The following is a 26,671-nucleotide window of genomic DNA, read 5'->3' as shown; positions in this document are numbered from 1 at the left end:
GTGGGAAGAGTTGCCGGATGTCTACCTCTGCTGCCTGTTCTCCCTACCCTGAGGGGTACTAACCTGCTGCTCCAAATTGAGAAGTATCCCTAGAGGACTAACCAGCATAAAGCATCCAGACCCACAGAAGGAGTAGAGACTAGAAAGGGTAGCCACTCTGAGACTCTGTTCTAGTATTCTTAATCTAACCCTAGATTTCCCTACGTGGGTGTGAATAAGTGGGTCTTCATGCTTTTATATGGGGAGACATAAAAAAGACCTCTCAAGTTGCAACTTCTTAAAATCATCTTTACTGAGGAAAGACTAACATACTCATTTTAAATATACAGTTAAATGAATTTCACATTTACAGTTTTTTTCTACAGTTACATTTACAAATGTAATTTTCTCTTAAAACTTTTTTTTTTTAATAGCCATTCTGACAGGTGTGAAGTGATACCTGGTTTTGATTTGTATTTCTGTAATAACTGGTGATGTTGGGCATCTTTTCATGTGCCTGTATGTCTTCTTTGGAGAAATGTCTGTTCAGGTCTTCAGGTCATTTTTTGATTGGGTTGTTTGTTTTTTTGATACTAAGTCATATGAGCTGTTTATATACTTCGGATATTAATCCCTTGTCAGTCACATCATTTGCAAATGTTTTCTCCCATTCTGTAGGTTGTCTTTTGTTTTGTCTTTGGTTTCCATTGCCATGCAAAAGCTTTTAAGTTTAGTTGGGTTCCATTTGTTTATTTTTGCTTTTATTTCCTTTGCCTTAGGAGACAGATCCAAAAAAATATTACTACAGTTTATATCAGAGAGTATTCTGCCTATATTCTTTTCTAGCATGCTTTCCATATTTATCCCTTTACACAGACTCTTCCATCATTTTTCCAAAATCCAAGGCCTACCTTTAAGTATAACTTATCTTATTCAGTCTTTAATAGTTCTTAAGCAAGTAGTTATTTCTTTCTGTTTTCCCTCAGTATTTTATGCATTCTTCTTACTAAGTGCTCATGATATCTCAGTGCCTTTCTCCAATAGAGGTTTCAAGCAGTCTTTTTTCTACTCTGAGCTCCTGGAGAACTTGGTCTGTACAAAATTTACAGTTAGTTTTGTGGTAATTTAGAGCATTTCGTCACTCATTGGAGCTTTCTACCAATCAATTTATATTTAACTGAATGTAGTTTCATGCCTTTTGATTTGTGAAAGAATATTACTCTTAGAATTTCTGCAGTGTTCGGTTACTTCCACATTGTACTTTAACTGTCTTTTGCAACAGTCTTTTTTTCCTTCAGTGTTTCTCTAAACTCTACTTGTTTATAGGTAAAAATATTCATTTTGAGCAGTTATAATGTTCACACTTTTAATGGTATATTTAGCTGTTTACCCTAAAGACAGTTCATTTGGAGTACCTTAACATGAAGTTAGCTGTATTTATCTATAATCTAAATTATACTGTCTGTAATTTGCTTAATTTCTAGGGTTCAACTGCACGAATAGATCACGAAACAGCCAGTGTTTTGAGTTCTAGCAGCACACATTCTGCTCCTCGAAGGCTGACAAGTCATCTGGGAACCAAGGTAATAGATTATAAGCACTGAGCACTCCCTGTGACTTATGCCTCTGTGCCTTGCCTGCAGTGGCACACACCTCCGCTTCCCAGCCCACTGAAAAATGACCGTCAGAGTCCTAGCCAGCCTTCAGAAATCTTCTTGGGCTTTCCTTCTTTACAAAACATTTTCTGATTTCCAGGGTCCTCTCACCTCCCCATGCAGTCTGTCTACCTCCTTTGAATCACTACAGTTGGAGCACAGGGACTGTTTTTTATCCTTTGCAGCATCGAGCACAGAATCTGCACATAATGAGTGTTTAATAAATACTTAGTGGATGGAAAAATCATTGAAATTGAATGTTATCCTATTCACTGCTGATAAGTGAGTTTTCTTAGGGTCTCGTAGATGTTAGTAAATATTTTGGGGGACTTGAGAATAGTATGTTTGAAAAGAAAATAATTATTTTATTATTGTTAAAGCCGGAGGCTTTACTATTATATGAACAAAGATGAAATTCTAATATTACTAAGCAGTATATTTTCAGTTAAATCTAAATAATTCCACTAGTTGTTTTCACAGCATACTCTACATAGTCTTTCTTTACTTTAATAATATAGTGGCTCTTAGGAAAAGCATTACTGAAATAACTAATGTCGATTTAAGAAATGAATTTTAGAGTATCAATGGTATTGTTAATATGAAACTTAATCCTTTTAATAACTCACAATAGTTACTACTTGGGACCGCTAGGATGCCAGTAACTGCTGGGAGTTGAATGTTTATTATCTCATCTTCTCGAAAATCCTTTGAGGTATTCTTGCCCCTCTTTTTAAAATGAAAATACTGAAGCCAAAAAAAGATTCAGACAGTTGTCATGTAAATAAATTGGAATTCAACCCCAGATCTGTCCAACATCAACAAGTAGTTTTCACTATAAAGAAAATGTTTAATATTCAGCAGTACTATTGCATGAAAACTGGCAGCTAGAATACCATTTCCTTTTGAAGTGATTTATGCATGATAATATTAAGACCTTACTACATTTTTGAATGCCAGTTACTGTGCCATACATGTGTTATTTTATTTAATCTTCACAAAGAAAACCCTATTGGGTAAATTTCTCCATTTTGCAGCTGAGACAACTGGGCCTCAGAGAATTCAAATAACTTGGTCGTGTCACACAGCTCACTTGTAAATGGTGGAGTCAGAATTTGAAAGACTATTTATCCACAGTTCTGTACTGCCTTCCTAATAAAACTTTCATATCTAAGGGTAGTGTGTGTCTACACATTTAGAGTAGAGTTTCTCAGCCTCAGCATTATTGGCTGGATAATTCCTCATTGCATTGTGGGATGTTTAGCAGCATCCCTGGTCTTTTCCTACTAGATGCCCGAAGCTTTTCCTCCTGCAGTTGTGACCGCCAAAAATGTCTCCAAGACGTTGCCAAAAGTGTCTCGGCGTGGCTAAAATTGCCCCTGGTTAAGAACCACTAATTTACAGATATGATACATTTATGTAATAGCCTCTACTTTTATGTAATAGCTCTCACTTTAAAATGAGGTTGATCACAGTGCAGGAATACTGGGTACTGTTTCCTGTTTCTAATCTGCTTCTAAGTAAATTCTTAGAATTTATGGTCAGGGAGTAATTGATGCTTACCAGCTGCTTTTAAAAAGAAATTGAATAAGAATCCTGGCTTTGTATCCCTGTATGATCAGAGCATTCTTTTTATAACAAAATATGTTTACATGTATAAGGGAGAAATCATAACTTTAACAATATTATACAGTAAGTCCCCTACATATGAACCTTCAAGTTGTGAACTTTCAAAGATGCGAATGTATTGTAAACCTATTACAGTATAGTACTGAATACCAATTGTGTTTGTTGGGTCCCTGGGCTAGCTTTGTTGGACTTATGAACAAATTGGACTTGTGAACGTGCTCTCAGAATGGAACTTGTTCATACGTAGGGGACTTACTGTACTTTTAATCTGGTGAGGGTTAGCAATTGCTGAGAGCTGGTACTTAGTAAATAATAATTGCTGAAAAATATTTTCTCTTTATTGATTATGGTTGTAGATTAAAAATTAAAATTTTAAATTGTGTAAAGAATTTAGATAAACCACATTTCTGACTCTGTGTGTGTGTTGGTGGGGGTGGGTATGTGTGGTGCGGGGGGAGATGTGAGAGAGAGAGAGAAATCAGTTGATTGTCATTCATCATAATCAGTGGATTATCACCAGCTGATCCAGACAAACAGCAATTTGGGTTTATGCAAGAACCTACTTTCTCTTTTTCAACACTATGTACTACCACTACTAATATTTACTCATAAACAAGTTGGTGATGATTATATTATATGGATTTTGAAATAACGCTCATTACTTCATCCTGGAAAGGGGTTTTTGTTTTTGTTTTTTGTTTTTTTTTTGTTTGTTTTTGTTTTTGTTTTTGTTTTTAATGAGTTACAATAAATATCCCATTCATCACTTCATTGGTGTTGGCTTTTGGATATTAAAGTCATAATTTTGTTTCTAAACTCATTTGGCCCACAGGTGGAAATGGTGTATTCATTGTTGTCAATGCTTGGTACTCATGATAAGGATGATATGTCGCGAACTTTGCTAGCTATGTCTAGCTCCCAAGACAGCTGTATATCCATGCGACAGTCTGGATGTCTTCCTCTCCTCATCCAGCTTTTACATGGCAATGACAAAGACTCTGTGTTGTTGGGAAATTCCCGGGGCAGTAAAGAGGCTCGGGCCAGGGCCAGTGCAGCACTCCACAACATCATTCACTCACAGCCTGATGACAAGAGAGGCAGGCGTGAAATCCGAGTCCTTCATCTTTTGGAACAGATACGAGCTTACTGTGAAACCTGTTGGGAGTGGCAGGAAGCGCATGAACAAGGCATGGACCAGGACAAAAATCCAAGTATGTTCCGTATGGTGCATGTTACAAAGCAAATGTAAAAGTTTTTGAAATGAAAACTTTAAATTAGGATGGTGTCTTTATGAATAGGCCTGGGAAATTCATATTAGCCATCTACACTGCTAACATAGTTTAAAGCTTAATTTCTCTAGAAAAAGTTAGCAAAGGAAAATGTTATGTGTACTACAGTGCAACCACAAAAGAACAGAAAATCAAGACAGAGTCATAGCATAGCAGATCTAGAAAGAACTTGAGCGATTATGTCCTCCATCTCTTGAGATTAAGCTAAAGAAAGTGACTTTACATAAGTTCCTTCAGTTGTTAGTGACCAACCCATAATCTCTTACATTTGCATATCACTCTACTCAGTGGATACAGAGCTGTGTTATGTATGTTATTTGATCCTTACAACAACCTTGTGAAGTAGGAAGGGAAGATATCATCTCCATTTTACAGATGAAGAAACTGAGGCTCAGAGAGGCTAAAAGACTTGCCTGTGGCCTCACAGCTAGTGGGTGGTGGAGCCAGGATCAGAGGTCAGATCTCCTGACTCTCAGCCCAGTGCTCTTCCTACTGCACCATCCTGCTTCAGGCCATGGGGCCCCAGTTGCTGGGGTGATCAGCCTCCCAGCTCTTTGCTCAGGGAGAAACCCTTGGCCACCAGCCCCTCTCCCTCAGGAGCAGGGAACATGGGAGTTGGGACCTTTGGGGACATAATTTACTTCATTCCTGTAGCAAGAACCAAAAGCAGTAAGTATATAAGGTAAGACCTTCCTTTCACCTGATAAGAACACACACATGCGCACACACACATGACAAAGGACTATTGTATCAGTATCTTGATTTCGGGAGTAGGAGAAAGAGTGATGATGAGAACATGATCTATAAAGATTTAGCAGATTTTTTTTAGGTAGGTATAAAAGTGAATTTATTTAAAATTTAATAGTTTTCAAGAATAGAGTACAGCAGAAATGTCCTTTATATCTATTTGTCCTAGGGATGAGGAGAACTATAAGATGCTTTACTGGAAGAACATTGTCTTTCTGGATTGTTTTCTTTGTCCACAATTATATAATGACTCGCATTTTGTGCTCTTAATACCTACTCTCAGAAAAGTTAAATAGAATAAATATTATTACTTCTGAAAAATAGACTTGCTTTTTAAATTTTTATTTCAAGTAACAGTTTTGAAACTTTGTGCATAGTATTAAATGTGCAGGTACATTTTCTTGGACACCTTGTCTATAAATTTTTGTTTACTATCTGGTATCTGTATAGTAAGCTTTCTATACTAGGTTTATACTAGGTTTCTCTACTACATTTGTATACAGCCACATGCCTTTAAGTTTAAATAGAGATTGTAAATAAAAAGTTTTATACCAAAATGTTTTTATTGTTTCATATAGCCAATATAATTTTTAAGTTATTATTTGAATTATAGCATAAACCTGCATGGGACCAGCAGACTTGGTCAAAGGCTGATGAGAGGTAGACATTTTTGTGGAACCAAGAAAAACCCTTACGTTTTCCTTTCCATGTTTGTAGTATATATTCATCTCTTTAGCAAATACTTGTTGATTCACTAAACTGCTATGCATTAGGGATGTATTAGTGAGCCCTGAGTATTTTTTAAGTATAATAAACATCACTACTTTTGAGAAAACAAAGCATTATGGTTTATGTCAATTTTATCTTTCAGTGCCAGCTCCTGTTGAACATCAAATCTGTCCTGCTGTGTGTGTTCTAATGAAACTTTCGTTTGATGAGGAGCATAGACACGCGATGAATGAACTTGGTAAGACAAAATGTTCCTCAATGCCATAGAAGAATACTAAAGATTTTTCATCATTGTTGAATTAGGATATAAGGCCAGTAACTTTTATTACCATCTGCTTCCTCCTTGTAGCAAATGACTATACTCTGGTTTCCAGGGGAGACAGTGTCCTAAGTGGCAGAAACTGCTACCCTTGTAACCTAACTTGGATTTTTAAAATGTTAGCCAAAGGTTGGAAAAAATACTAAACGGTCCATTCTTGCCCCTATCGTCAAGGCAGACCCTGGGTGACAGTTGATGGGGAGGGTAATTTGAATTGTTTTGAGACGTGGGGCTACGTAATTATTCTTGAACTCAGTCACTTCTGAAAGACATCAGAAGGAATTATTATTAAGATTCTCATTTATCTTCATGGTTATCTGTACTTTACTGGATTTTCATGATAAGCAGCGTGGTATCTCTGAAACTGATTAATACGGAAAAGCATTATGCTCTGATTTATGTTAGAAACATTCCATTAATTGTGGAAGGGTTACTCTTAGGTATGTGTTCTCACATACTCTAAACCTTATATAACCTGCATTTGTGCCCCCCATTTTTCATGTAATGGTTTTTCTTTGATTTCTAGGTTCATTTTGCACATGTGGTATTTATAAGTTGCATCATGCTGAGCCATCTCATGTGAACTGGATCGCTCTAGTCGTGCCACAAGCAAGAACCATACACTGAGTTTCCATCTTAGTGTAGCTGTGCCCTTGCTTTTTGTGCCGGTTATGCTACATTTCATTCAAGCCCCCACTGTGTATTCCTGCCACCCCTCATCATTATCATTCATCACTTATCTTCAAAGTGACAAAGTCATGACACTCTTAAACACAGAGAACCTGAACGGCCAAAAATGAGTGTTGTCTCCTTCAGAGTCATCACTTTGGGAGGCTGTGTACTTTGTGATTTCCGCCTGCCCTCCAGCCATGCTTTTCTTCCCACAGGCCCTAGCAGTCGGCCCACTTGATTCTCTTTCCTTCCCCCATGCCCCCAGCCTCCTGTGAAACTGAGTACGAGCTTATGAGTTCTCCCCTCCTCAGTACTGCCTCAGCATTGGTGAAATTTTAAGTTTGGGTGTTTTTTTTTAACGCTAGTAATAATGGGGAAAATAATGAATCAACGGGAAAATGAATCCAATTTTAAGCTCCCGCAAACGTTTTTATAAATGTTCCTGTGTTCCAATGAACTATAGACTAGGACTGACACATTAATCATCTGAATTTCCAAGTAAAATCTAGACTCAGTATTTGTTCCTCTTCCTTCTTCAGGTAGGAAGGCTACCCGGGGCATTTCATCACAGGAGCTAGGGCAGGGGCTTTCAGGTGAGGAGCAGGATGGGGCCTCTGGGGGTGTGACTGCTGGGGGTGTAGCCACAGGGGATTACCTTCTTCTCACTCCTAGCCTCTGAATTCGCATTGGAGCACAAGAAGGACCAAGGTGTGTGGACCGTGGGGAGATGGATTAAGACAGCACAAGGGATCTGACAGTGAGGAATAAGGAGGAAAGAAGTCCCAAGTGGATGAAGGGAAATTTCTAAGCCCAGTCAGCTAGGACCGTCATTTGTACATAGAAGAAAATTCTTACAACTATTAGGGTCATTTAAGTTTGCACCTATTAGTATTGCAAGTTTTAGACCATAGTATCAGTAATGTATACATTTATGAATTCCCAGCTCTGTCCCAGAAACTGTGCTAGGCACTAGGTATAAAAATGATTAAGATGTGGTCCTGACTTTCAAGGAATTCATAGTTAATTTGCATTAGTGTTTCCCAAACTAGATCATAATGATCACCAGAGGCAGTTGTCAAACCATGTATTTCTCTGGCCCATGCGTGGTAAGCAAGCTTAGTAAAGTAGAATCTCCGGAGGAGGGAACCTAGGAATCAAATCTAATAAGTGGCCCAGGTGATTCTTATGATCGGGAAATTTTGTGAAACACCAATATATAGAATATTGATGCTGAGCCCCTAATATTTATTTTAGAACGAGGCGTTTCATGCTAATGGTGACTATCTAAACCAAGTAAAAGAAAAGTAATATACTTTTTAAAAATTAAGTATCATCTTTCTATTATCTCTTTTTGATAAGTTTAAGTTAAGGATTTTGTTAAATGTCACCTGAAGCCATTGATCCTCTACTATCTGTAAGGTTATGAGATACCATAGGAGATAGTATTTGGTTCATCTGGACCACTATTCTCTAACATAGGCACCAAGAAAATGTGGAAGGATGTGTTCATGACCTTTGCATTACCTTGAAACATCCTAATATTTCTTAGGGCAACCTATTTTTTATTGTATTGCTCATGAATTCACATCATATTTTTGTGAATCCATTTGTAGTTTTAATGTATAGATTCTTTGCCTGAAAATTCACTGAAGGTTTTCTTTTTACCTGCCTGAAGTCATAAAGGGCTCTCTCTTCTATCTGATACACTAAATTTTATTGAATGTCCTTTTTTTCATTAGCCATGTTCTTCATGGTTTTATTGGCATTGACCAAATCCTTCTTTAATCTTTGTTTTTAGAATCAAGTCCTAAGATTTTTGGGTTTTCCATACAAAAGTAGTCAGGTGCCTTCTTGGGATTTTCTTTAGATCATTTCACCTCTCTCAAAACAGTATCACAGATACTGCTGTGCCAGGCAGGATTTTATGTAGGCATGAAGCATAGTATGTTTTGTTTTGGCTTTGATCGTCTGCTTTATAATCCTCAACATTTTGGTGATCTCCTCAGTACACAAGGCCACTGTCTTCAGGTCAACAATGACTCCCAGATCTGTTTCCTGGGTCAAAACTCTCAGTTCTTTTACTGGTGGTTCCTTCTTCTTTACCGAAGTAATAAATAGTGGAATTTTTTGAAGCTCTGTACTAGGCTTTCTTCCACTCTCGCTAGGCAGTATCCTCTACTCCATGGCTTCAATTACAGTGTTTTTCAAATTCACAGCTTAATCCAAGTTCTCTCTCCTGAGATTTACACACATTTTTCAAACTGCTCATTCGACATCTTCACCTAGATGATTTTTCAGACATTTCTGACTCATCTGACAGAAACTGAGTTTGTTGTCTCCTCCATCCCCAAATCTCTGTCTATTCCAGGGTTCCTTTTCTCAGAAAATGGCATTCCAGTCAACCCACTTGCTGAAGCCAGAATCTTAGAAGACATCCACGAGTCTATTCCTTATCCCCTATGTCTCGTAAATGCTTTAATTCTGGTTCTTAAATACATCTCATATCACTGCTCTTCTTTTTATCCCCACCCCAAGCAAGCCTCTGTCATCTCTCCCGTTCGCCCATAGTTTGTCTTACTTGTCCCCCCACTTCCAATCATAATCCATTCTGCAGCCTACAGTCATAGGAATCTGTTTAGAACATACATCTGATTATTCCTTCCCCTGCCCTAAATCCTTGGTGAGGCACACAAAGTCTTGCATAATCTGGCCTCTACCCATTTTTGTAGCCTCACCTGTGACCCTCTCCTTGTTGCTGTATATTTCAGACCCAGCAGTCCTTGCACATGCTGTTTCATCTGCCTGAAATGCTTACTTATTGTTTCTGCCCCACCCTTTTTAGATATTCATTCATCCTTTAAGTCTCAAGTTAAACATTATTTCCTCAGCCATTTTCTTGATCCTCCCAATCTAGGTTACATTCACCTGTGCTTCTACACAATCCAGTACACTTAAATTAGTTGTTCAATGGCTGTCTCTGCTCTAATCTGTAAGCTCCATAAAGACATTGGCTGTTTTTTTCGTTGGTTGTTTATCTTCCCATCATCATGGGTGGATGGAGGAAAATCTTCCTAAATACGGTTTGGATTTCCCTTAACCAAATTCATTTTTACTTACCTACATTCAAACTCATCTGTCATTGGTGCTAGTTATAAAGATTTACACAAATGTCCCAAGAGTTAAATCCCTTGGCCTGGCATTCTTGACCCAAGATAGAACTTGGTCTATTTTGCAGACTTGCTGATTCATCTACATACTGACCCTTCTAGATCATTTACAAAAATGTACCGATCCTCTTTCAGATTAATGACCTGATTGTTCAGACTTACAGTATCCAAGAATTGCCTGTTTATATTCATCTTCTCTTTTCTGTCTAAGCCACTTCTCTGACAAAAGAATGTCTCCAGTCCCATGATGATTAATATTGATGATGAATAATATTTTGAATAACCTCCATATGCATTTTTATTTTTCTTTTTATTTACTCCCTCACCATTTTGCTTCACCTTTTGTCTTTTTGTTTTGTTTTGTCTTTTTACCACCCCCTCCTTTATGTCTTTTCCTTTCCTTTCCCTTCATTTCCCTCCTTGCCTTCCTACTGCTGACCACTGTGGGCATTGTTAAGTATACCCATTGGTGGGAATCAAGGGGAAAGAAAATACTAAATCCTAGTATTGGTATTTGACACTTCATGAGTATCAAAGAAAAGTAAGAATTAAAAAAGTAAAAATTAAAAATGGTTTTATAGAGCTTAGTAATAAGTTGAGTAGGTAATTCTTTTTCATAAAAAAAATAAGCTTTGCTTCATGCACAGTTTCATTTAGAAGTTTTAGTATTCCTAAGGATACTAAAAATTATTTGGGAGATAAAAGTATATTCAAGTGATTAGGCCACAGTGTGTGACAATGAAGAGTGTTTGTAAAGTCCTAATAATAAAAATAAGTTACCTTTTTCTGCTTACATTCAGGAAGACCTAGTGTTAGAAAATAGCCTTCTTCATCCGTGACAAGATACAGTGTATGTGCAGTAAATAGAGTATAATGTTCATTTCACTCAGTAAGGCAAGGGGCTGGAGGGTGGAGAAACTGGCAGAAAATGGAATAGTTGTCACTTGTACTTTATAAGTATATTACACAAAAGTCCTTTATAATATTATCTGTAGCTTGTAATTCTAAAGACAAAATTAAATTTATATATTCTCATTCTTTGAGATTTTTTCCTAATAATTTATAAACTTGGTACCCATTTGTTTTATTTTAGATTATTATCTTTTTCCTCTTGCCCTTTTTAAATTAGGGGGACTACAGGCCATTGCAGAATTATTGCAAGTGGACTGTGAAATGTATGGACTTACTAATGACCACTACAGTATTACCTTAAGACGATATGCAGGAATGGCTTTGACAAACTTGACTTTCGGAGATGTAGCCAACAAGGTATGTTTTATAAGATCCATTTCTCATGATATCTCTGGTGTGAGTTATTTTACTTTCATACAAACTACTTTTCACTGACTCTCTTTTTGTCACTCTCCTCATTAAACACTGACCAACAAAAACCTGTACTTCTTACCTCACTGCATATCCTTACTCATTTGGTTGTCTTATGCCTAAACAAAGGCAAAAGATGGAACACAGTAGTGGATTTATGTGATCACATTTAAAATACTATTCCTGGGAATGATAGCAAAAATCTGGAAATCTTGATGATTGGTGCAAGTGTTATACACGTGTTGGTTCCATCTGAATAAAAGACTTTAAAACCCTTTGCTTATTGTTTCTTATCATTTATTCACTTTATTTTTCCGGTTTGCCAAGAAAAGAACAAATACCAAAGGATTAGGAGGGTATTTGTCTTTCATTTATGTAATCTGATTCTAGTTCTTTTATGGGTAAAACATTAGTTAGGATTGAAATGAGATGATTGAAACTGGATTTGAAGTTTAGTCAAAAATAAAGCATGGCTCCAGGTTGCCTTATTATTGACCCTTTGCAATATTTGATTTTACAGGCTACACTATGCTCTATGAAAGGCTGCATGAGAGCACTTGTGGCCCAACTAAAATCTGAAAGTGAGGACTTACAGCAGGTACTACTTAGAATTTCAAATGTTTTTCTTGGCTATTAGTGGGTTAATACCCTGATTTAGATTAATTTAAGCTGTGGCTCACTGTTTAGCATCTCATGTTTAAATTGTGGCTACATTAACACCAAAATAGAGGAAAATAATTATATTGTAGGAATTCCTTTTGGCACTATATTAGCATTTGGAAGAAATTTATTTATTGATATATTTCTACTCTTAACATTACGAACAAGAAAGCAACTAGTATGAATAATTTTATAAACAAATTATTCTAAAATTGATTTATTTGCAGGTTATTGCAAGTGTTTTGAGGAATCTGTCTTGGAGAGCAGATGTAAATAGTAAAAAGACTTTGCGTGAAGTTGGAAGTGTGAAAGCATTGATGGAATGTGCTTTGGAAGTGAAAAAGGTACCTTTGAAAACATTTAGTATTACAATAGGGATTTCATCTTGGGATACTTTTTTGCTGCCATCTCCCACTCCTGAGACTCACTAATTTCTGACCCTCTTATCTTATCTATCCCTAGACTTAGACTGCTCCAAACTCCTAAAGTATTAAGCCAGAAAAGATTGTACAAGGTAGCCTAGTATAAGTCAGGGTTTTTCAGACTCAGCACTGTTGACATCTTGCACCAGAGAAGTCTTTGTTTTGGAGGACTGATCTGTGCCTTGTAGGATGTTTAGCAGCCTCCCTGGCCTTTGCACAGTAGATGCCAGTACACCTTCCCCTCAGTCGTAACAATCAGAAATATCTCCACATATTACCAGATGTCCTCTGTAAAGGAAAAGGGACACAGTCACCCTCCGTTGCCAATCACTGGTGTTGAGTGTTAACTCTTTGCTGCCCAAATCTCAATCTACCTGAGTCCTCAAATTCTGATAGTCACCCTGTCAAGAGGTAATCAGACCCAAAGGTGAGAAATCCCTCAAATAATAATTTGTTTACAAAAGGAAATAATCTCCAGATAGTATATCTACTTCAGAAACTAAGCAAATTTTTTTTAAAAATTTAAATTTTTTAAATTTTTTTTAAAGTCTTTTTAGCTAATCTGAATTTCCTTTCACCCAGCCAGTCCTCCTTGATCCAGAGCCTACATATTTTTCTCTTCAAAATTTCCTTTTCAGAGAAGGAAGAGTCTGGGAATGTTTTGTTTGTTTACTTATGTATTTTTTCTAAATTATTTTATACCTGAAAATCCCAAGAAAATCAACTGAAAAATTGTTAGAAATAAGTATTCAACTAAACTGGATATAAAGTTAATATTCAAAGGTGGTCAAAAGGTACAAGCTTCCAGTTATAAGATAAATAAGTACTAGGGATGTAATATACAGTATGATAAATCTTATTAACACTGCTATATCATTATATATGAAAATTGTTGAGAGTAAATCCTGAGTTCTCATCACAAGGAAAAAAAATTTTTTTCTATTTCTTTAATTTTGTGTATGTATGAGATGATAGATGTTCAGTAAACTTACTGTGGTAATCATTTCATGATGTTTGTAAGTCAAATCATTATACTTTAAACAGTGTTACATGTCAACTATATCTCAAAACTGGGAAAAAAAGGTAATACTCAAATATACTTAGGGTCTGCATAAAGATACCTTTAAAACACTACCGAATCAGCAGAACACTTGTACTCACACTGCAGAAAAGAAGATACGTGAATAGCCAATAAGCACTTGAAAAGATACTCAACATTGTTAGTCATCAGGAAAATACAAATTACAACTACGAGATACCATTAAAGATATTACATTGGTTAAAATTTAAAATATTGGCCAAGTGTTGTCAAGGATGTTAAGCAGCTGGAATTCTCACACACTGCTGGCGGGAATGTTACGTGGCGTACAGGCATACCTTGCTTTATTGCACTTTGCAGATATTACATCTTTTATAAATTGAAGGTTTGTGGCAACCCTGCATTAAGCAAGTCTGTCGATGCCATTTTTCCAACAGCATTATTTTTCAGTTAAGGTATGTACATTTTTTTATACGTAATGCTATTGGACACTTAATAGACTACAGTATAGTGTAAACATAACTTTTATATGCACACCAAAAAAAAAAATGATGTGACTTGGCTTTACTGCAATGGTCTGGAATCAAACCTGCAATATCTCTGAGGTATGCCTATCCAACTTTAGAGAACATTTGGCAGTGTTTTAAAATTAAACATTTACCTACCATGCAACCTGGCCACCCAGGAGAAACAAAAACTTAAATTCACACAAAGACTTACAAATATTCACAGAAAGATTATTTGTGATAGCCAAAAACTAAAAATAATGCAAATGTCCATCAATAGGTAAATGGGTAAACAAATTGTGGAATACAATTTGGTTATTAAAAAAAAAAAAAGAATGACCTATTGATACATTCAATAATCTACAATGACAGGAATCACAACAGCGGTTGCCTGGGGTTGGGGTTGGATTACGGGTGGCATGAGGAAAGTGGAGGGAGTGATATAAATGTTATCTTGGTATACACACACATCAAAAATGATCAAATTGCACACTTGAAATATGTGCAGTTTATTGTTCTCTAATTATACCTTAATAAAATTATACAAAAAATTAGCCCCATGTACACTTTAAGACTCCTTTCTTATCAAGCTTGTGTGTTTTCAGAAAGATTTGATGTATTTGTAGGTATTATGGGAACTTGTATTGCTGCTGAATAGCTCATTATTTTATTGTCGCTCAAGGACCTCAAAGATCTACATACAAACTAATTGCTACAAACGAAGAAAGTTAGATTAAAAGACACATCCTACTGAGAAGCGTAAGAGAAGACCATAATAAATGGAAAGACATAGCCTGTCTATGTCTATAAATTTTTAATGCAAGGCCCAATCTTGGAAAAAGTAGCCCATCAGAAATTTATAATATCCAATTCTGGTTTGGGCCTGCTCTGGTTAGCAGTATTAGAATTTATTTTTTCCCTCTTTTTCTACATTCAGTGCAGCCGTCATTATGAACGTTCTTATTCTCTTTTTTAATTTGTCATCTCTTCCTTGTCAACTTCATTTACTACTAATGACCACAAGAACCAAAACTACCTTCCATGTTCCCCACGTACTGCATCATTTTACCATCATTCACTGGCTCTTACTCTTCTACACAGCAGAATCTTTCCTTCACCTGCACTCTGTGCCCTAAGCATGGCTATTTACTCAAAGCTGTTAGTCCCTTATTCTTGTCTTCTATATCTTCTCTACTGGGTGTAGAGAAGTCGGCTTTTTTATGTTTCAGCTATCTGTAAGAAGCCCAATATTTTGAAAATGAAAACAAAAATCCTCTGTTGCTTCTTCTAACTTCTGCAGTGTTCCTCTTTTTCCTGTAAGAACCAAAACCCTGAACATGTAGTCACTTGCTTCATTTCTTAACTGGCCATACCTTCTTCAGTCCTTTCTAATATATTGCTTCTAACAAAATCTAGACTTACAGATTAACTAGGGTATTTCTTTTCTACCTACACCTATATTTGATACTTTTTGATCACATTCCTTACTGAATCTCTTCCCTTTGTTTTTACCACCTGTACTTCCAACATCTAATCATTTCTCCTTGTCTCCTTTAACTATAAAGCTTCTTTGAAACAAGACCTTTGGCCCTCTACATGTAGTCTTGAAGAGCAACTTCTATGTTCCTACCTTCAAGTCTCACCTCTAGGTCAGTTGTAAGTTTAGCTCACTCCTCTAAACTCTTGCCATTTTTTTCTGTTCTCAGGATACTTTGAATGTCCCACCTTTGAATCATTCACAATATAATTAAAATTGAGCTCTTAGCCTTTTCACATCTTCAGTGGTGAAAGCACTTCTTCCCTGCTTCCTGATAAGTAGTATCTAAACCTGCTCCTACATTGTTTTATTCATTTAATAACTTGATGAAGAGAATACAATGGCTAGTTCCTTATTGGGTTAGGCCCAAAATGTTTGCCATGACATTCAGGGCCGCCTTTTACCTCTCTGACCTTACTTCCCACAATGCCCCAGCATGGACTTTGACTTCCTCTGTGTCTTCTTCCTGTTCTTTAGTCCTCCCTTGCTTATTTCCACTTCCATGCCTTTCCTCCTTCTACTTCCCCTGCCTTTCCTCCTACTTCCCCTGCCTTCTCTCTGAATGTACGTGTCTTTTCTTCTGCAGAGCTGCTCTCCTCCATGAAATATTTTACTTATTTTATTAAATTCAGATGGCAATAATCTTTCCATTAGAGCCCTTGGTTTCAAGTATGATTTTGCATTCTTTTTTCCCCAGAGTAAACAGTTAGCACCTTCAAAGCAAGTATCAGTTGCTATGTTTTCTGGAGTGCCTCTACTTGTGATAGGCACAGAGTAGATCTCTAATGAATGTTTGTTTGTTCCCTGATTGATTTGTAGTAAGAAGAAAGACTGACATCAGGATCATGGCAAGTTTTGACCAAATATCCTTAATTGTATACTCAGAGTATTTTCTGTGGCATTTATAATTTGTCAGTTTACTGTGATACTGTATACCAGGGAGTTCTGGTTTTTCAGTTACTTTGTTTCTTTGGGGATTTTAAGAAATTGGAGTTTTTCTAGTATGCTTTCTTTTTAATAAGTTACATTGTTACTTTTGAATCAACCACACATAAATATATATGTGTGTGTTTATACAAATAAGATTGCACATACTCCTCTGCAGCTTGCTCTTTTCATTTAATGATACATCTAGATATCTTTCCATATCGGCATGTAGAGGGCTTTTTCTAGCTTCTGTTGTCCTGAAAATGCTATCTTTTTAGATGACACATATTCTGTTTCTTGATAGGAATCAACCCTCAAAAGCGTATTGAGTGCCTTATGGAATTTGTCAGCACACTGCACTGAGAATAAAGCTGATATATGTGCCGTAGATGGTGCGCTTGCATTTTTGGTTGGCACTCTCACTTACCGGAGCCAGACAAATACTTTAGCTATTATTGAAAGTGGAGGTGGGATATTACGGAATGTGTCCAGCTTGATAGCTACGAATGAGGACCACAGGTAAATACAGGGTTTTATATTACTTTTAAATGAAATTATAAGATTCATACTCTCAGAAAGACTCAACTGTAAGCAGTGTTTTGTGTAATTATGCAAGTTCTAAGCCAAATTACATTTATGACAATGAAAATATAACTATTAATTCCTGATTTATTCATTAACATATTTATTCTAATACAAGTTCATAGTATAAAGATGTCTAGAAATAAATGATACTTGAGAGGTATAACCCATGTGTAGAAGAAAAAATGAAAGTCATAAATATTACAGAGAAGAAAATCCTTTCCTGTATGTTAGCATGGCTTAAACGAATATGAGGTTTATAAAAAACAAAACCTTGTGGTTATGATCCAGAGAGTACGATGGTTCACATTTTTCTAGTGGTGCCATAACATCAATAATGATAATATTTTTCAGCCAACCACCATTCATCCAATCTGTTAGAGCTGTGAGGCCTAAGAGGCACCTCAGGTACAAGGCACATATCTTCAGAACTTGAGCTCTGTATTATCTCAACAAAAATACGGGTATCTTTCACAGCATATTTATTTATTTTATCCTGTATTGTTCCTCTCTCATTTTCAAAAAGACTATGAGGTACCTTTAGTAAAAGGGCTTTGAAAAGAATGTAAACATCTTTTCTTTAAGTTTTTGATGCACCAGCTACAAGCCTTATAGCCCTTTCTTCTGTTCATAGAAGACCTCTTAGACTCAGTAAGCACTCAGGTGTCTACTGGACTGCTAGAGAGCCGCCATGGTAAAGCTTACTGCACCCTTGCCTATCAGTTTTAAAGCCCACCAGTGCCAACTGTGCTGTCATTAAACTTCATTTTACCATGCCTTAAACAAGCCATAGCTCTTTCAGATCCCAACATTCATTATGCTGACTCTTAACTCTTGTTTTTATAGTTAATGTTTTGAAAACTTTTCTTTCAGTTTATTTTTAGAAATAACGACTACACACAGTTTGCCCGAGAACACTTGTAAGGGGGAATGGCAGTATTACAAAATCAAACCAGAGGCAGAAAGATTATCTAAAAGTCATTTTGCTGACCTAGGATCTTACAGTGTGCTCCCTGACTTCGTTAAGATCTATTGTCAATCAGTTTCTTCTGTCTACCTCTTCTGAGATGTCTCAGTTTGTCGACATTGTGGTGCCCATTCAGAGATTAAATTACCACAGCCCCTGTTCAGCTTAAGATTTCATAATACATCTGTACTCCTCAAACTGAGAAACTCCGTCACTATGTAAATAAAGTAAATATATCTACTCAGGAAAAGTGTTTAAAGCTATTGGGTCAGAATAGGAAATGCAGAATTGATTAAACTTAACACTTTTACTTCTTTTACTCTGACAGATGAGTACTTTAAAACAATAAACACTAAATGAACTAATAAGATAGAACAAAAGGAAATAGGCAATGCCTGAAATTTATAGTATAATTTGGTGTAATTTTATTATGCCTGTTGTTAATAAGCTTTAGTAGTTATCTTTAGATTTAAATTTGTTTTCTGTCCTTTTATTTGTTGTTACTACGAACAGATTTTTACCTTACTTTTGTGATATTTTTATTTCAGGCAAATCCTAAGAGAGAATAATTGCTTACAAACCTTATTACAACACTTGAAATCTCACAGTTTGACAATAGTCAGTAATGCATGCGGAACCTTGTGGAATCTCTCAGCAAGAAATCCTAAAGATCAGGAAGCATTATGGGACATGGGAGCAGTCAGCATGCTCAAGAACCTCATTCATTCAAAGCACAAGATGATTGCTATGGGAAGTGCTGCAGCTTTAAGGAATCTCATGGCAAATAGACCTGCAAAGTATAAGGATGCCAATATCATGTCTCCTGGTTCAAGCTTGCCTTCTCTTCATGTCAGGAAACAAAAAGCCCTAGAAGCAGAATTAGATGCTCAGCATTTATCAGAAACTTTTGACAATATTGACAATTTAAGTCCCAAGGCATCTCATCGTAGTAAGCAGAGACACAAGCAAAATCTCTATGGTGACTATGTTTTTGACACCAATCGACATGATGATAATAGGTCAGACAATTTTAATACTGGAAACATGACTGTCTTGTCACCATATTTAAATACTACAGTGTTACCCAGCTCCTCTTCATCAAGGGGAAGTTTAGATAGTTCTCGTTCTGAGAAAGATAGAAGTTTGGAGAGAGAACGAGGTATTAGCCTAGTCAACTACCACCCAGCAACAGAAAATCCAGGAACCTCTTCGAAGCGAGGTTTGCAGATTTCTACCACTGCAGCCCAGATTGCCAAAGTCATGGAAGAAGTGTCAGCCATTCATACCTCCCAGGAAGACAGAAGTTCTGGGTCTACCCCGGAACTACATTGTGGGACAGATGAGAGGAATGCACTAAGAAGAAGCTCTACCGCCCACACACATGCAAACTCTTACAACTTCACCAAGTCAGAAAACTCAAACAGGACATGTCCAGTGCCATATGCCAAAGTAGAATACAAGAGATCTTCAAATGATAGTTTAAATAGTGTCAGCAGTAGTGATGGTTATGGTAAAAGAGGTCAAATGAAACCTTCAGTTGAATCCTATTCTGAAGATGAGGAAAGTAAATTTTGCAGCTATGGTCAGTATCCAGCTGACCTAGCCCATAAAATACATAGTGCAAATCATATGGATGATAATGATGGAGAACTAGATACACCAATAAATTATAGTCTTAAATATTCTGATGAACAGTTGAACTCCGGAAGGCAAAGTCCTTCACAGAATGAAAGGTGGGCAAGACCCAAACATATAATAGAAGATGAAATAAAACAAAATGAGGAAAGACAATCAAGGAGTCAAAGCACAACTTATCCTGTATATCCTGAGAGCACTGATGATAAACACCTCAAGTTCCAACCACATTTTGGACAGCAAGAATGTGTTTCCCCATATAGGTCAAGAGCAGCCAATGGTTCAGAAACAAATCGAGTAGGTTCTAATCATGGAATTAATCAAAATGTAAATCAGTCTTTGTGTCAGGAAGATGACTATGAAGATGATAAGCCAACCAACTATAGTGAACGTTACTCTGAGGAAGAGCAACATGAGGAGGAAGAGAGACCAACCAATTATAGCATAAAATATAATGAAGAGAAACATCACGTGGATCAGCCTATTGATTATAGTTTAAAATATACCACAGACATTCCTTCTTCACAGAAACCAGCATTTTCATTCTCAAAGAATTCATCTGGACAGAGCACTAAAACTGAACACATCTCTTCAAGCAGTGAGAATACAGCCACACCTTCATCTAATGCCAAGAGGCAGAATCAGCTCCATCACAGTTCAGCACAGAGCAGGAGTGGTCAGACCCAAAAAGCCACCTCTTCCTCTTGCAAAGTTCCCTCTATCAACCAAGAAACAATACAGACTTACTGTGTAGAAGATACCCCAATATGTTTTTCAAGATGTAGTTCATTATCATCTTTGTCATCAGCTGAAGATGAAATAGGGTGTGATCAGACAACACAAGAAGCAGATTCTGCTAATACCCTACAAATAGCAGAAATAAAAGAAAGCAGTGGAACTAGGTCAACTGAAGATTCTGTGAGTGAAGTTCCAACAGTGTCACAGCACATTAGAACCAAATCCAGCAGACTCCAGGCTTCTGGTTTATCTTCAGAATCAACCAGGCACAAAGCTGTTGAATTTTCTTCAGGGGCCAAATCTCCATCAAAGAGTGGTGCTCAGACACCTAAAAGTCCACCAGAGCACTACGTTCAGGAGACTCCACTCATGTTTAGCAGATGTACTTCTGTCAGTTCACTTGACAGTTTTGAGAGTCGTTCAATTGCCAGCTCCGTTCAGAGTGAACCCTGCAGTGGAATGGTGAGTGGCATTATAAGCCCCAGTGACCTTCCAGATAGCCCTGGACAAACCATGCCACCAAGCAGAAGTAAAACCCCTCCTCCCCCTCCTCCTCAGTCAGCTCAGACTAAGCAAGAAGTACCTAAAAATAAAGCCCCTAGTGCTGAGAAGAGAGAAAGTGGCCCTAAGCAAGCTGCTGTAAATGCTGCAGTACAGAGGGTCCAGGTTCTTCCAGATGCTGATGCTTTGTTACATTTTGCCACAGAAAGTACTCCTGATGGATTTTCTTGTTCATCTAGCCTGAGTGCTCTGAGCCTCGACGAGCCATTTATTCAGAAAGATGTGGAATTAAGAATAATGCCTCCGGTTCAGGAAAATGACAATGGGAATGAAACAGAAAATGAGCAGCCTGAAGAATCAAATGAAAGCCAGGGAAAAGAGGCAGAAAAACCCACTGATTCTGAAAAAGATCTATTAGATGATTCAGATGATGATGATATTGAAATACTAGAAGAGTGTATTATTTCTGCCATGCCAACAAAATCTTCACGCAAAGCCAAAAAGCCAGCCCAGACGTCTTCCAAAGTACCTCCACCTGTGGCAAGGAAACCAAGTCAACTGCCTGTGTACAAACTTCTGCCATCACAAAACAGATTACAAACACAAAAGCATGTTAGTTTTACACCAGGAGATGATATGCCTCGGGTGTATTGTGTAGAAGGGACACCTATAAACTTTTCCACAGCTACATCTCTAAGTGATCTAACGATAGAATCCCCTCCAAATGAGTTAGCTGCTGGAGAAGGTGTTAGAGCAGGAACACAGTCAGGTGAATTTGAAAAACGAGACACCATTCCTACAGAAGGCAGAAGTACAGATGAGGCTCAAACAGGGAAAGCCTCATCTGTGACTATACCTGAACTGGATGACAATAAAACAGAAGAAGGCGATATTCTTGCAGAATGCATTAATTCTGCTATGCCCAAAGGAAAAAGTCACAAGCCTTTCCGTGTGAAAAAGATAATGGACCAGGTCCAACAAGCATCTATGTCTTCATCTGGAACTAACAAAAATCAATTAGATGGTAAGAAGAAGAAACCTACTTCACCAGTAAAACCTATACCACAAAATACTGAATACAGGACACGTGTAAGAAAAAATACAGACTCAAAAAATAATTTAAATGCTGAAAGAAATTTCTCAGACAACAAAGATTCAAAGAAACAGAACTTGAAAAATAATTCCAAGGACTTCAATGATAAGGTCCCAAATAATGAAGATCGAGTCAGAGGAAGTTTTACTTTTGACTCACCTCATCATTACACACCTATTGAAGGCACTCCATACTGTTTTTCACGAAATGATTCTTTGAGTTCTCTAGATTTTGATGATGATGATGTCGACCTTTCCAGGGAAAAGGCTGAATTAAGAAAGGGGAAGGAAAGTAAGGAATCAGAAGCTAAAGTTACCAACCACACAGAACTAACCTCAAACCAACAATCAGCTAATAAGACACAAGCTGTTCCAAAACATCCAATAAATCGAGGTCAGCCTAAACCCGTGCTGCAGAAGCAATCCACTTTTCCCCAGCCCTCCAAAGATATACCAGACAGAGGGGCAGCAACAGATGAAAAATTACAGAATTTTGCTATTGAAAATACTCCGGTTTGCTTTTCCCGAAATTCCTCTCTAAGTTCTCTTAGTGACATTGATCAAGAAAACAACAACAACAAGGAAAATGAACCTATCAAAGAGACAGAGCCCCCTGACTCACAGGGAGAACCAAGTAAACCTCAGGCGTCAGGTTATGCTCCTAAATCATTTCACGTTGAAGATACCCCTGTTTGTTTCTCAAGAAACAGTTCTCTCAGTTCTCTCAGTATTGACTCTGAAGATGACCTGTTGCAGGAATGTATAAGTTCTGCAATGCCAAAAAAGAAAAAGCCTTCAAGACTCAAGGCTGATAATGAAAAGCATAGTCCCAGAAATATGGGTGGCATATTAGCAGAAGATTTGACACTCGATTTGAAAGATATACAGAGACCAGATTCAGAACATGGTTTATCCCCTGATTCAGAAAATTTCGATTGGAAAGCTATTCAGGAAGGTGCAAATTCCATAGTAAGTAGTTTACATCAAGCTGCTGCCGCCGCATGTTTATCTAGACAAGCTTCGTCTGATTCAGATTCCATCCTTTCCCTGAAATCAGGAATCTCTCTGGGATCACCATTTCATCTTACACCTGATCAAGAGGAAAAACCCTTTGCAAGTAATAAAGGCCCACGAATTCTAAAACCTGGGGAGAAAAGTACATTGGAAGCTAAGAAGTTAGAATCTGAAAATAAAGGAATAAAAGGAGGGAAAAAAGTTTATAGAAGTTTGATTACTGGAAAAATTCGATCTAATTCAGAAGTTTCAAGCCAAATGAAACAGCCCCTTCAAACAAACATGCCTTCAATCTCTCGAGGTAGGACAATGATTCATATTCCAGGAGTTCGGAATAGCTCTTCAAGTACAAGTCCGGTTTCTAAAAAAGGCCCACCCCTTAAGACTCCAGCCTCCAAAAGCCCTAGTGAAGGTCAGACAGCTACCACTTCCCCCAGAGGAGCCAAGCCATCAGTGAAGTCAGAATTAAGCCCTGTTACGAGGCAGGCATCCCAGACACCTGGGTCAAATAAAGGGCCTTCTAGATCAGGATCTAGAGATTCCACTCCTTCAAGACCTGCCCAGCAGCCATTAAGTAGACCTATGCAGTCTCCAGGGCGAAACTCAATTTCTCCTGGTAGAAATGGAATAAGTCCTCCCAACAAATTATCTCAGCTGCCAAGGACGTCATCCCCTAGTACTGCTTCAACTAAGTCCTCGGGTTCTGGGAAAATGTCTTACACATCTCCTGGCAGACAGATGAGCCAACAGAACCTCACCAAACAAACAGGTTTATCCAAGAATGTCAGTAGTATCCCAAGAAGTGAATCTGCCTCCAAAGGACTAAGTCAAATGAGTACTAGCAATGGATCCAATAAAAAGGTAGAACTTTCTAGAATGTCTTCAACTAAATCAAGTGGAAGTGAATCTGATAGGTCAGAGAGACCTGTATTAGTACGCCAGTCAACTTTCATCAAAGAAGCTCCAAGCCCAACCCTAAGGAGAAAATTGGAGGAATCTGCTTCATTTGAATCTCTTTCTCCATCTTCTAGACCAGATTCTCCCAGTAGGTCCCAGGCACAGACTCCAATTTTAAGTCCTTCCCTTCCTGATATGTCTCTGTCTACACATTCATCTGTTCAGGCTGGTGGATGGCGAAAACTCCCACCTAATCTCAGTCCCACCATAGAGTATAATGATGGAAGACCAGTAAAGCGCCATGACATAGCACGCTCTCATTCTGAAAGTCCTTCCAGACTTCCCATCAATAGGTCAGGAACCTGGAAACGTGAGCACAGCAAACACTCATCATCCCTTCCTCGAGTAAGCACTTGGAGGAGAACTGGAAGTTCATCCTCAATTCTTTCTGCTTCATCAGAATCTAGTGAAAAAGCAAAAAGTGAGGATGAAAAACACGTGAACTCTACTTCAGGAACCAAACAAACTAAAGAAAACCAAGTATCCACAAAAGGAACATGGAGAAAAATGAAAGAAAGTGAAATTTCTCCCACCAATAGTACTTCTCAGACCACTTCCTCAGGTGCTGCAAATGGTGCTGAATCAAAGACTCTGATTTATCAAATGGCACCTGCTGTTTCTAAAACAGAGGATGTTTGGGTGAGAATTGAGGACTGCCCCATTAACAACCCTAGATCTGGAAGATCTCCAACAGGAAATACTCCCCCAGTGATTGACACTGTTTCAGAAAAGGGAAACCCAAACACTAAAGATTCAAAAGATCATCAGGGGAAACAAAATGTGAGCAATGGTAGTGCTCCTGTACGCACCATGGGTTTGGAAAACCGCCTGAACTCCTTTATTCAGGTAGATGCCCCAGACCAAAAAGGAACTGAGGGAAAACCGGGACAAAGTCATCCTGTCCCTGCATCAGAGACTAATGAAAGTTCAATAGCTGAACGTACCCCATTTAGTTCTAGCAGCTCAAGCAAGCACAGTTCACCGAGTGGGACTGTTGCTGCCAGAGTGAGTCCTTTTAATTACAACCCAAGCCCAAGGAAAAGCAGCGCAGATAGCACTTCAGCCCGACCATCTCAGATCCCAACGCCAGTGAATAACAACACAAAGAAACGAGATTCAAAAAGTGACAATACAGAATCCAGTGGAACTCAAAGTCCTAAACGCCATTCTGGGTCTTACCTTGTGACATCTGTTTAAAAAGAGCTGGAATGATGAAACTAAGAATGTGTTAGTGTTAATTACAACTGCTATGTAGAAATTTTGTTTCAACCAATATGTATAAAATAGATAACTAATAAGAACCTGCTGTATAAAAAATAAAATTCAAAAAAAGAAATTTTGTTTCAAATGAAACTAAAAGACTGAAAAATTTTGTAAATAGGTTTGATTCTTGTTAGAGGGTTTTTGTTCTGGAAGCCATATTTGATAGTATACTTCATCTTCACTGGTCATATTTTGGGAGGCACTCTTGATAGTTAGGAAGAAAATGGTAAAGCCAAGTATATTTGTACAGTATGTTTTTCATGTATTTAAGTAGCATCCCATCCCATCATCCTTTAATTATTGCTTGTCTTAAAATAACACTACAGATAGAAGATATGATATATTGCTGTTATCAATCATTTCTAGATTATAAACTGACTAAACTTACATCAGGGAGAAATTGGTATTTATGCAAAAACCATTCTGTTTTAGTCCTTGTGAGTCCATCTGACATCATAATCATGTGGCTGTGAAATTCACAGTAATATGGTTCCCGATGAACAAGTTTACCCAGCCTGCTTTGCTTTACTGCATGAATGAAACTGATGGTTCACTTTCAGAAGTAATGATTAACAATTCTGTGGTCACATGATGTTCATATAGATAGCTATAGTGTAACAACTTACACTATTTTGTGCTCAAAACAAACAAAAAATCTGTGTAACTGTAAAACATTGAATGAAACTATTTTACCTGAACTAGATTTTATCTGAAAGTAGGTAGAATTTTTGCTATGCTGTAACTTGTTGTATATTCTGGTATTTGAGGTGAGATGGCTGCTCTTTTATTAATGAGACATGAATCGTGTCTCAACAGAAACTAAATGAACATTTAAGAATAAATTATTGCTGTATGTATAAACTTACTGAAATCGGTATTTGTTTGAAGGGTCTTATTTCACATTTGTATTAATAATTGTCAAAAGGGCCTCTTTTAAAAGCTTATATAATTTTTTTCTTCAAATTCTATGCATTAAAAGTAAAATTCCTCTTACTGTAATAAAAACAATTGAAGCTGACTGTTGGCATTTAACCATTCCATGCATTGGCACTTAACCTTTCCTGAAAAAAAAAATGTTACTGTGTGATTAGCACCAAGTATAATCAGCACTTTGCCATGCTCAGAAAATGCAAATCATGTTGAACTTCAAAGGTAGATTTAACACTATTAAGATATTCAAAAGGCTATTTAGAAACCCCTGTCTGTTAAGGGAGACTTTGTTTTTGATAGGTAGTTTGTGGAGTATGTGTTCCAGCTCCCGCTTCCTCACACAGCAGGGAGAGAATCCTTCAGGAAGGAAGATAAACTGATAGAAGTATTTAAAA

General features: G+C 37.4%; 1 protein-coding gene across 2 annotated transcripts in view; it reads left to right on the top strand.

Annotated features, from left to right (window-relative positions):
- Nucleotides 1–26,219, top strand: part of APC (APC regulator of WNT signaling pathway) — a 137,702-nt gene extending 111,483 nt beyond the window's left edge. Inside the window, exons 8-16 of one of the 2 annotated variants that reach the window (XM_060143389.1) lie at nucleotides 1,464–1,562; nucleotides 4,093–4,471; nucleotides 6,168–6,263; nucleotides 7,556–7,609; nucleotides 11,313–11,452; nucleotides 12,027–12,104; nucleotides 12,394–12,510; nucleotides 16,902–17,116; nucleotides 18,695–26,219. In XM_060143389.1, the coding sequence (XP_059999372.1) occupies nucleotides 1,464–1,562; nucleotides 4,093–4,471; nucleotides 6,168–6,263; nucleotides 7,556–7,609; nucleotides 11,313–11,452; nucleotides 12,027–12,104; nucleotides 12,394–12,510; nucleotides 16,902–17,116; nucleotides 18,695–25,280 (7,764 nt within the window). In that variant the 3' untranslated portion in view covers nucleotides 25,281–26,219. The remainder of the gene's footprint in view (nucleotides 1–1,463; nucleotides 1,563–4,092; nucleotides 4,472–6,167; nucleotides 6,264–7,555; nucleotides 7,610–11,312; nucleotides 11,453–12,026; nucleotides 12,105–12,393; nucleotides 12,511–16,901; nucleotides 17,117–18,694) is intronic. The other variant, XM_060143388.1, reaches the window with a different exon arrangement.
- Nucleotides 26,220–26,671: the final 452 nt, after the last annotated feature.

Source organism: Lagenorhynchus albirostris, chromosome 3 (assembly GCF_949774975.1).
Source record: "Lagenorhynchus albirostris chromosome 3, mLagAlb1.1, whole genome shotgun sequence".
In the NCBI taxonomy this organism is placed as follows: domain Eukaryota; kingdom Metazoa; phylum Chordata; class Mammalia; order Artiodactyla; family Delphinidae; genus Lagenorhynchus; species Lagenorhynchus albirostris.
Note: the sequence above shows the minus strand (reverse complement) of the source record. Positions and strands in the feature narration are given on the sequence as shown.